Here is a 12,664-nt window from a genome sequence, read left to right as displayed (position 1 = left end):
AAAGAAACGTAACAAGTAGTATTCAAGAATGAGCATAAATTTTGTTTCTACGGTCCAATTCTTTTAGTCTTTGTGGAGACTTTGCAGTTGTTTAACTCTACATGCAGATTTATTGTCAATGAAGCATCTGGTTGCAGATTACAAAGGTAAAGGACCATTGTTGTTACATTCATCTTGAGATGACTTTTGACTTAAATTACAAGATAAATCAGAAGAAACAGCAGTGAGCCTTTCAATCTTCATGGTCCAAAAGGTACCAAAAAGCCATGAAATGCTAAATAAAGCTGTATATTATTAAGAAGCATTGGTGGTGTGTGTGTGGGGGGGGATTTCCAAAGCCATGATAGCCTAAATGAAAAAATAATTAAATTATTTGGTCAAATGTGAGTGGACTGTCAAATTCCTACATGAGAGTAGTCACCGATTAATTGATGTTTGATTTTGTTAAACCCTCAGGTGAAGTATTCTTTTTCTTTGAGGCCTTTATGTAATGGAGAAATAATTTGATTCAAAGAGAAATATTTTCAGTTGCAGCTCTGAATACATTTATGTCATGAGAAGTCATCAAATCAGAATTTTAAGCACTTTAAAGTAACATGTACTCGACACGTAGATTCAGCCAAATAGGGATCTTAACACTGCCCTTAAATTTGTAGATCATAAAATAGACTGAAAGGTGGATCAATTTGTTAAATGAGGCAGTACAGGGAGAGTAAATTGTGTGAGAATGAGAAACAGAAAAGCACAGCGATGCGACTCAACAGGGAATCAACATACCTACAGCGTGAGTCAAATGGAGAGGTGTTAATGAGTATATGTTAGTACTGATATGTATGTATGCAGAGTGTGTCACAAATTAAAATGGTAATGAAAGGAAAGGAGTTCTTTAAATGATGACAGCAATTTAAATGGAACAACACATGGAAAAAAAAAAAAAACATTTCCCACAAATTAAAATAAAGGAAAAAAAAAATCTCAGTTTCTAAATTTAAACCCACCCACTAAAAAATATACATATATATATTTTCGAATTAAAATAAGATAAAACCAACTAAAATCAAGTAAATAATGAAAGCAAAATTAGACCGCTTTGAATTGAATCTGCCTTCAATTATTCTTCTGATTTGATTAAAAATGCTAAGAAGGTAGGCTGTAAAAGTCATTATGAATTTAGATAATTTCAGTTTGTAATTTATTGGATGCTACACTTGATTAAGCCACATAGCTTCATTTTATCTCTAAGGGCAGCATCTATCAGTTCAACTTTTGCCAAGAGTGTGTTTCATATTTGGCTAAAGGGGTGGGCTTTTTTCATCAAATGACATTTAATTTATCACGGCTTGGAGGAAATGATTAACTTCATCAGGGCCTTAGTTTTAAACTGCTGTTTAATTAATGTTCTAGGAATATGCTGTATGAGTAATCCACTTGCCAACTTACTATGTGACAATAAAACAAACAGACCCACAAAACCCAATTATGTTCTATATTCAAAGTATAGAGGGATGGGAAATTTATCTTCCTTGTTCATATGTAGCAATAGAGCATGAGTACGAAAAATAATAATGCAAAACATTTCCACTTAAAAGGTGCAGTACAAGAGAGAGCATGCATGATGAAATTAAGTTTAGTTGACAAAATAAAGTAAAGAAACATAACTATTGTATTACCAGTTTGTGCCATAAATTTAGCAGATTCAGCTTGCTCCTGCAGGGCCTTTGTGTCATGAACTGATCTTGGCCGCTGACTTTTTACTGTATGCTCTCCGATCATTCCATATTCTATGGGACAAAATAGAGGTTCATATGAAATCTAGGTTTAAACAGTGATCTTCTTGAGAACAAAAGCTTATTACATACTGTTTTCAGGATGTTTGAAGCAACTGCAGTGCATGGCTAGAAACAAAGACCACACAAGTTTGTATTAAATTTGCTCTTGTCTCTATATGGCATAGAACAATGCAACGAATTTATAAGGGTGAGTTGGAAGTATTAATTGAGCTTGAAAGCACAGCGTAGACACATAGCAAACATGCAGATAAAACTCACATCGTTTTTCTAAGGCTCTAACACGTCATCAGACCAGCTCCCTCCCTCCCCACCCGCCTGCACACCCAAAAAAGAAAACGAAAATAAATGAAAGTAAAAATGTGTAAGCCATCAGAAAGCCACAGAGGAGGGGGTCATGGACATAACATGCTATTGATCCACGGTTTCCTCAACAGTTTGTCATCTTTTTGAGTGATTTCTTTTTAGTTGACCAAGTCCAAAATATTGTGAGCCTAAGACAAATGTATTCTGAGCTGTATGCATTACAATGCATGCCCTCTTTGTTTCCCATAGAGGAACAAAGAGACAATGAGTACAGTGTTCTGACGCCACACTGAGAAAAGTGATGCTAGAATTATTGCATTTAGATAAGAATTTGCATCAGCCCTTTTAAGCAAATGAGACACTCTTAAGCATTATTTATATTTTACTTACTTAAATAGCTCATGCAAATTGTTTTTGAAGCCATTTTTTTTTTTTTTTTTTTATTAAATACTAGCATTACTTTTGGCAGTGTGGGCCTAATGAGGTGATTTTATCATCTGCAAATAGGCAATACAGGTGATGCATCAACAACAGATTCACACATAACTTATGTTAGTACATTAGACAATACAATGCATCAGGCATTGATAGGGATGTTTAAATCGTCATTCCTAATAAAGTTTGTAGCCTCAGTTTGTGTCATTTCCTACAGCTAGCTGGAAGCTGAGAGAGTCTGACCTCTGTGAGGGGGAGATCTGTCATCTCATCTGATCATGTTACACAGAAATTGAGAAATTTTATGACTAATTATACGGTAAATCAGTTGACTACCAAAAAAAACAGTTGTCTGATCCACGCATCAGACTGTTGGCATTAACCAAATCATATCAACAAACATGTGCCATGATTGGATTAAGAAAAATGAATAAAGAAATCAGGACACAAACTGACTGAGTTTTTCCAGCTACATTCAAACAACATCACTACGCAGCACAGCATCAAGAGAACTGTGTTGGAATTAAAAAAAGAAAAAAAAAAAAAAAGAAAAAAAAGGAGAATATTAAGAGGGTATAATGAAAGGAGGGAAAGCCGCCAGGTAGAAATAAACATCGCAGCCTTTTGATGCTGATTAGGATCTTCAGGACCGTGACTTCACAAAGTAACCAGCCTCAGAAGCCTGTTCAAAGGTCTCTCAGTCTGATTTGATCGTGGCCACATCTGTTTTGCTGATGTTAAGCAGAAATCCACAGTGTGAACTCTGTGCCGGACAAAGAACGTGCAGGTATACTGACGGTTGGACAAACAGCAGGCAGTTGATTTAATGTTCGGGCATGTAAGGCTAACTGCTGTAGATACTTTGACGTGTTCACATCGCTTTACTGCATTTCATGCTCTACCCTGTGGTGTCCTGAATCATGAACCGATCCCTCATTTGGCCCAATAAAAGGGCTGTCTGATTTACTCAGCCTCAATGTCTGTTACTTTGCAGGAAGTCATTTAAGAAAGAAAGAAAAAAAAAAGGCAGGGGCACAAGGTTTTTAATGAATTTATACAAATTAACCTAAACACTAAAGGCTATAAGACATCACACAGTAGCACCCTTATGCCACGTGGCTCAGTGGGACGGGATGGAAACAAAACCCTCATATATTTATTACTTCTTTCCCTTTCAGTAACATTCAATATTAACAATGCTGTGGACGTACTGTATATAGTGCTGAGGTCTGTGAACATGTTATATTGTCCTTTTAAAATACTAATCAGCAAGACTGGCTTCAGAAATCATTGATCTTTATTAATGATCTTTATTGTACTTTTTCATTATTATTTGCCTCTGCAAACATTGATCAACTCGGCAGTGATATTAGCCCTACAGTCAGCCACACCTAATCTAATCTTTCTGTCCGCAGCTCATGATAAACAATACAATAAAAGCATTGCAACATGTCATTAAGTGTGCTGGCAGTAAGATATTTAGATGACAAGCAGTTATTACATAGCATGTACTGAATGAATCAAACTTCACCCGTTTTTAAATAGAAGCATTTCATCGTCATGGATTCATCATTTCGTGACGGATGCTTGAGTAATTATCTCTACATCAGTTTGGACAGGAAGATATTAAAGAAGCTCAACCTGTTGGTACACAAATGAGAACTGGCTGATTTTAGTGCACAAGACGTCTCAGTTTTTAAGTCTATGAGACTGGAGTCTTTTTTGATGCCGCAAAGCCAAAGATGTTAATCCTAAAGTTGTGTTTCAGAGAGCCCGGGGTAGAATGAAGAAGAGCATGATGTCAAAACATGACACCAGAAAAAGAACTGAGAAATAAGGTTTAATTGAACTACTAGGATTGTATTCAAGCCTGTGGCCATATAACGGCAAACATGAGAGACAAACCAGGATTTTAATAACTAGAGAGGTAGACTGTTGTCATTTGTCAAAGCAACCCAAAAACAATGTGTCTTCACTGTATTACAAGCCAGGAAGTGGAGAATATGCATTTAGCGTGTCATTACTTTGAAACATTTCTTCTGCGCGAGACAGCATAATTCTGAAGTTTTGACCAGTATTGAGAACTTTTAAACTTGGTGTGCTTGAAAGAAAATTAAGTTGAAGATTTATGAGGTGGCTGGTTTTTTTTTTCTGCCAGGGATAAAGAGAATACTTATTATTGATATCCATCAACCATCCCGCTTCAACAGCAAAGGAGAGACGATGCCATTTCAGAGAAATCCATCAGTGTTCGCCTTCTTTCCTTTTGTGCAACGAGTGATTCATTCACTTTGTTTTGCCTGGACATAACCTCGATGCCATGCATAACTGACAGATCACGCGTCTTCGGGCTAAGAATTGAAAATTAAAGTTTTTACAGCTGCTACAGTCAGTGCCCATTAAATTTAGCACGAGTGACCAAATTGAGGAGTTGTGGGGCTGCTTTCCAGAAATACCCAACACATTTATGGAATACATTTGCTTAAAATAGGAAGCCCAACTGCTTAGGTGACCTTGGTAGATATCAGGAACAATAACCACATTTCCTTCCACAGCGGGTAACACCTTTTATTTAACACAAGGTCAAGGCCATGACAAATGGTTCTTAAACGTATACATTAATTAATTTATACGCTGTATGTTTGGCTTTGTGCATGAAATTAGTTACAACCGAGGGAACAGTTGGGATTAAAAGAATACAGGAAGCATTCATGCAAACTTGTGTATCTAGTACTCTGTGCGGATTCAGTAATGGAAATGCAGTCAGTATTTACTGAACAAAGTGATGCAAAGGCCACCATTACCATAATAACCTGTCATCATAGTGGAATAAAATGGTTGTCTTTTTATAGTGTACATTAAGAGGTGAGATTACCGGTCAAATATTGTACTTGCAGGATATTTTGTTAACCTTTCTAACAGACTCGTACTCAAACAACGTATTATTAGGCTCTAACCATCCACATTTTTTCCTTTGTACAGTGTAGTGCCTTTTTAGATAATAGCCAACTCAAACAGTGTTTATTTTCTAGCATCAGGATTGATTTAACTGTCTCTCTGAGACTATAAAAGCATAATTTCATGAGTATAGTTGTCAGATTTACTGATGATTTTTGTGACTTTCATTAGATTCATATGAATGAAAATGACTCCTATAATTCAACTATCATGTCTCTCTCAGTGAGTGTTAGCATTCATTGGCATTTTAGAAGTTCAAGCAGGTTAAACCTGGGATGACCAGCTTCTTTTTATGATGTGAAATATGAGTTTTAACTTGTCTTATTTTGGGACTATCTCATATATTGACCACTGTGACAGAAAACAAAATTCCAAGCAATATGGGAAAAAGTAGTTAACAAATGCATACACACACTCAAACACAAGCACAGACAAATTATTGCACCCACTATGTCTCTCTTACTTTTTACAATTTGAAAAGCTCCTAATTCACTAAAGGAAGAAGCTGAATTTGCATTCCATTCATTAACACTGATACATCAAACCTGCAATTACTTCCAGTAAGTGCAAAAAAGATCTTTCAAAAGGTGCAAGCAAAGAATTATTTCTGCCACCATGCTGTGCCATCAGTTTGCAATGGGCAGCCATTTTGCCTGCTTGCCAGGGATTATCAACATCTCAAGGTGAGTAATAGAGAAGTGGTGAATGAGATTAGGTTATTTTAAGCAAAAATAAATTTGTCTTAACTTTAAGAAGCTCAAATGACAGGGTGGCCTGTCTCGTGAACCAGGCTGCTCTGTGAGTTGATCTTACTGTGGGATGTCTGGCCAGGAAAGAAAAATAACTTTTGTTCCAATCAGCTTTGGAAGCTGATCTCTAGGGGTGCATCTGTTAGCAAAGCCAGCGCTGCATGCAGAAACAGAAACAGCCATGGCAGCTGTGGAGCTGCCAAAACAATAAAACATCTCTGGCCAAATTGTAACAAAATGTCCGCTCAAATTACGGGCTATGCAGGCACAACAATAGTCACCACTGGGCTGTAACCTCAGCAGATGATCGTAAATGATAGTTATAACGAAGAGACACCAGGGCTCAGAATTCGATGCAGCAGTGTTACTGCATGTGTTATGGCCGTCACACAGGCCTTCATCGCAGTGTCAAAGGTGTGCAAACATGGATACTACTGCACAGTATTTTCCTGCCCAAGCCAAACTATTTATGTGAGCTGATTTGGTGTGTTCAAAGCTTTCCTGACCCATCACAGCTCACTGATGCTTTCAAGTTTAATTAGTGGCCATATTTACAAAGACACTCATGCTTGATTTAATTAATGTCCTGTTACTAAGTACATGCAATACACATTGCAAACAAATAAAGACTTGGCTCATAATCAAAGAGAATCAAAGTTCCATGGGTCCATGACCTTTTTCATCACTGAGGCTTTGATCCACTGCATGCAGTGAATTTTAAACTTAAACACTGACAGTGACCATGCCAGCCACAGAGAATCCAATAGTAGACATTTCATTTCCAGGGTTCATCTTTACTGTGTGGACACGTTCCATGTGTAATTTTATTGAAAGGCAGTAAAAGCCAGTCCCATGTCCAATGACTGATGTGTCTAACCTTGCATGAAATGAGCCTTTACTCAGAAGCCCCTATGAGTAGCTCCTATCAGGGGCGCTTCACTTACTGCCCTCCATGCTTTCCTGCCTGCCTGACTGACTGACTGACTGACTGACTGTCACAAATGCAACTTTTAATGAGAGGCACTTCATTACCACTGCACATTGAAAAGTGTAAGTTCCCAAAAATAGAGACAATGGTCCACACAGACAAGGAAGAGGAATACCTCCACAGTCCAGGCTTGTCTTTGATCAATTACTCGACAGCTAAGTCACTGACACAAATTTTATGGTCAATTGTAGTGATGTTTCTGGGTTTAATCTACATTTTTTTTTTTTTTAGAAATATTGAACTTCTGTTTGTGTCATTAATTACAATGAACTATCTAAACATAAAAAGATGCCAAAGTATTACAAAATGAAATTTATGAAAGGCAAGAATGACTACATGCTTACAGCTAGATTACAATTTATTGGTCTACCTACCCTTGTTTGTACCAACGCATGTTCACTCACTTGTTAGTATCACTTTAATATCAATTCAGAAAACTGCTCACATCTTATTCAGATGGATTTTGGATTTTTCTCTACAAAAATAATCATAACTACAACTAACAACAAGTAAGCTACAATAAAGAAAAAGACAAAAATTATAATAACAAAAACACATTCCAGAGGAAAGTCGCAAGAGACCAGTCATTATGTGTAAGGAATATATACAAATTACATGACACAAAAAAAAATAAATACATGTATTCTGCTATGTTTCAATCATTTTAACATTTTAGAAGCAGGACAATACATTTAATTTTTTGTATCAGTGTTTTAGACAAAACTGTAAAAGACTACTTTTCAATGTAAAAAATTATAAATACAATGATAATGATTGATATAATGATGTAATGAAAAGTGTAGTATTTTAGATCATGAACACTTCCACATCCAGACTGGGTCTTAAATGTTACTCTAACCTCACCATTCAGAAACACAATTTTTTTTGTTTTGTTTTAAATCTGCACCCGTGTCCTCAACATAATGGATCTCCGACCCGCCATTATACAAACCCTTCACTATTGGTGGGACCATATGCTTGAGCCTGTGTAAAAAAAACTCAATTAGTCCTTCATTAAGAAAATGAGGGGGTTGCACGGAATCAGATACAAATTACGAATTGTCCTCTGAGACATACAATTATCCATCATATTCCTTCTGCCATCTGTTTGCTTCCTGTTGACTCTCCTAATGACTTAGATTGAAGCCAAATTAGAATTCAATGCAACTGCTACTGCATCCCATTGAAAAGTCACATGAACTTCTCTAAAAATGGACTAAGCGTGGTGGCACAAGCAGAATGCAGTCTGTTCTAAAGAGGATATATTTTATATTACTTAATCTGCAGGCAAATGAGTGGCTTCCTGAGATTGCATTGATAATTTACAGCGCAATGTTAAATCACAAGGTTATCGAGCAGTACCTCACAAAGCAACCTAGATGGAGCTCTGACGTTATCAAAGCACTGCATCAGGAAGCCCTGTTGCTGGGTGCAGTGAGCAGATCATTCCTCCTCTTTTTCCATACACTTGAGGGAACAGGCTTCAGCAGTCTGTTTTCATATCATTTCAACTCATCCAAACATCTATCGTGTCAAAATCCAGACACTTTAGATGCCGATACCACAGTCTAAACATTAAATTAAATAGAATTACACTGCCACCATACAAAAGGCATCACCCACATCACTGTGGTTGTAAACAAATGGTTTGATTATTAATCCCTGTAAAGTCAACCTCATTTTGGTTTAAATTTTGGAAAAATGAAAACAACTATGAATCAAATCATTTCATTTTCACCTGTTCCGTATTTTTACAAAGATGTACCCTGTGGTTGATAATGTGAACAATGTGTCATGTTTTCAGTACAGCTGCATGATGCTATCAGAAAATGAATCTGCCTATGGAGCATTTTAAAGTGAAGGCAATGCCAAGATTGCAGTTTATAACTTGCAAAATCACCAGCCTTTTCAAAAAGCCACACTGTTGAACCACCCGTGACTAAAAGTGGGCCTGCTGCAGGGACACAACTGAAAGGACTACTGTGCACTGACAGAAACAAGGATGGAAGCTGATTACTAATGAAACCATTTCAGAAAGAGAAGTCAGGTCATATGAATAGTTTGGAAACCACACATTGTACACTGAGTCAAATACTGAGGCGTTTTCAAATCTAGGACACTAGTCTCAAGCATTTGATGAAATATTCTCCTGTGAGTTTTGGCCGATCGCCTCAAAACAGCATGATATGATTGTAATATACTCTTGAAATTTTTTGCATAATTATCTGCTGCGATTTGCTTTACTACAATAGTCCTGCAAAGGGACATTGGAAAACTATGGCAGCAACTCCTGGCATCAGTATAAAAACACGCAACCCCAGTAGATGACCTGGCAGTCACACGCACTGCCAAGCTCAACGCCACCATGCCAAGCAATGCATCTGTCAAGTGAGAAACATGACACATTTTTTAGCACCTTTGCGACTGCAGCCAATTTTCAAAGAGCATACCTTGTCCTTTTCTGAGCCATTTTGCTTGGCATACCAAGTATTGACCTTCGATTTAATAGAGTCATGGTTTTGCGTCCATGGAAATTCCCTACTAATAAACTGCAAATGATACACCTAAGAAATTAAATGAGCAAAAAACAATATCGACAGTGTAACCATGGAGACAAATGTGGTCGGATGACCATATTTCGTGGCAAGATAAATCATTTCCAACAGCCCTTAATGAGACTTTCATAATTCATGCTGTCAGCTTTTCCACAGCACCAATCATGTCGGATCCTTTTGCAGTGGTAAAACCCACTGCTTCAGACTGCCACCCTGCATTTATCAGCACAGGGAACATTGTGTCATATGCAAGTTAGTCATGAGGAAGATGCCTGCAACATGCCCTGTCTTGGCTCATTGGCTAAACTCATGTTAAACCAAATACGCTCTCCAAAATAATTACAAGGACACGGACGCAATGCTGAAATGTCCTCAGACAAGTCGGAGCACAACAGCAGTGCAATAGGATTTTCATTTAATGGATTCTGATGCCAAGTCTGGGAGCACGAGAACCATCATAGTTATTACAAGTTCCAAAGGCATGCATGGCTGCACTAGATTGTAATCACTGTTTGTATTTTTATAACAACGCACATGCAGCATTTAGGCCACATTTATTTAACTTGATTATTCCCCTTTCAGTGATTTTTATATTTGATTTTATGTTTATTCTCAGAAATTACGTGGAGACACCGAAATGAGGCTTTTCAGTCAAACATAACCAGATGACGAGCAGGTCTACAGCTTAAATTCAAGGTAAGTTCCTGGTATAGGCCTACTGTTGTGATATTTTAGCACCAAACACAGCATTGTGTGTGTTTGGAAACCAAAGAAAGAAAGAACACAGAGATTGTGCTTAACCTATATAGAGTGTGCCCTTTGTCATCAGTTTATTTGTTCTGACCCGGTTTTGATCAAATCTTTTATTCTGAGCAATAAAAGAGGTGAGCTCCCACAATCTCCAACAGATTTTCTTTTATAGTGAGGCTGGTGGTCCTTTAACTTGTAGTGTTTTCTATTCTTTATTTAGACGGTTATAAAGTGTTGAGGGAGAGAGAGAATTGGAAACATAGGAGAGAAAACTCTGTAGGGATTCTGTCCCAGGACAAGGGGAGCATTTGGTTCAAGAGACAGGGGATTTAACCACTAGATGATCTTTGGAAACCCATATTATTCCAGGCAAACACACCATGCAAAGTAACTATGTACTGGATTTAAATCTGGCCAATTTAACTTCTGATAAATGTCTCTTTTAATCTTTCTCAATGTGATTATGTCAAAGATTCCTGGAACAGAAGCAAAGTTAAAAAAAAACTTTTTGCCTCTGTCACAAAAACACTGGAAAGACCATCAGAACTAAATTGTACCATATTTCCCAAGTTTAATGCATGTAATCAGTGTTATTTCTCAAAGTTTTCTAAGTGCATATCAAAGAGATGCTAAGTACTGAAGTAATAGAGCAAAGAAGTATTATCTTAATTTTGAATTATGCAAAATAATGGTGCTAAAATTAGGCTGAGGCTTTGTTAAGGATAATTGTAATTTCAGTAGGGCAAAGTACTTGTGTGAAATAAGAAAAGGAAGGGTGAATTAAAAAACTGGAATAATTAATTCATGATGTTTTCATTTTTATATCCAGAAAAAGGTCTCAGGTTATTATCCACTAGACGCCTCTGAAATCAACCCCATGAGAACTGATGAAAGACGAGACAGTAAACAAATAAGAGACCATTTCCATTCATTAGCACGTTTTGTCATTTTTCAGACTTTTCTCTGGAGCAGGTCGGTATACAAGCGGCTGTATTGCCAGCTAGAGTGGGAGATGGCACAAACACGTATGGATGGATGGAACCAGCATTCATTCATCAGTAGAAAAATAACCAATGAAGTTGATCCATTTTTCTTGTCTAACAATGTGACACTAACAAAGAGGCTTCTGTTGTCTGCCGCATCTTTCCGGACATTAACTGTATCATCAAACGTATCACTTACAAACAGATTGTAAGGGAAATTAGGTTACTGTGGTTTGTTGATCAAGCTATTGCCTTGGTTTGAATATTTTACTTTGATATGGTTGCACTACACTGTAACCATACCAAAGTAAATGTCCATGGGCTTGTAAATAAAAAAGTAATCATGCACTCAAAGTAATAATTCAAAATTTGATTGAAAACAAACTGTCTCCTAAACAGCCGCCAGAAAAACACTCCGCTACCAGAAAGCAGTGTTCGTCAGTGATGGCTGAACCTGCTGGCTCTCTTTTAAAATCCACATTTCCCAGCCACTAAACAAAGTAAAATTATAGCTTAGATTTGCAGTTTATTGAAGCCATGTAATGATTTCTGGACCGTGAAGTTATTCCAACTTCCTAAAATGATGTCTTGTTGCCATGTTGAGCTGCCAAAGTTCAAAGTTGCCCGCTGCAGCTTGAAATATAGTGTAAACAAGACTAAAAGAAATGTGTCTCTCTGGCCAGAAGCAGAAAATGTAATCATGCCATGATCAAACAGACAAGGGAGGAAAGATGTTAAATAAACTCATCAACATAAACAGAAGTCTGAATTCTCATCAGGTGACTCAAATAAGGAAACACTAAAATCCAACAAATAAGCTTTGTAACTTTGCCTAGCCTGGATCAAATCCTAGATGGAGTATGAAATGACTTATCAGTGACAACTCCTTGTTATATGCGGCAGCAGAGGCAGCCAAGAGTGACATTAGTATTGGAAATTAATTGTTTTTTAATGTGAACGTCTCCATCGTCCACCACCACATAGCCATGCACCATTACTGTGTTCAATTAGCCATTCAGCATCTTGCCGTTGGCCAATGTCTGGAATTGATTACCACACCACAAGCTCTCCCTGCAGCCCACCATCTCCAGAATATTAAGTGTTACGTATTTTTTTTATTTTTTTTTAAACTTAACAAAGTAAATTGAATAAG

At 37.2% G+C, this 12,664-nt stretch overlaps 1 protein-coding gene across 11 annotated transcripts in view; it reads right to left on the bottom strand.

The window, feature by feature from the left end:
• The window catches only part of adgrb3 (adhesion G protein-coupled receptor B3), a 110,780-nt gene that overhangs the window by 65,480 nt on the left and 32,636 nt on the right, over window positions 1-12,664 (bottom strand). For 7 of the 11 annotated variants that reach the window (XM_069144856.1, XM_069144859.1, XM_069144855.1 and 4 more), the window contains exon 3: window positions 1,671-1,781. The exons of the other annotated variants lie outside the window; for them this stretch is intronic. In XM_069144856.1, the coding sequence (XP_069000957.1) occupies window positions 1,671-1,781 (111 nt within the window). The remainder of the gene's footprint in view (window positions 1-1,670; window positions 1,782-12,664) is intronic. 11 annotated transcript variants of the gene reach the window in all.

Source organism: Embiotoca jacksoni, unplaced genomic scaffold (assembly GCF_022577435.1).
Source record: "Embiotoca jacksoni isolate LCO1_2020_lvr unplaced genomic scaffold, fEmbJac1.0.p SCAF_12, whole genome shotgun sequence".
NCBI classification, from domain to species: domain Eukaryota; kingdom Metazoa; phylum Chordata; class Actinopteri; family Embiotocidae; genus Embiotoca; species Embiotoca jacksoni.
The sequence above is the reverse complement of the archived record's forward strand: the minus strand, read 5'-3'. Positions and strand labels throughout refer to the sequence as shown.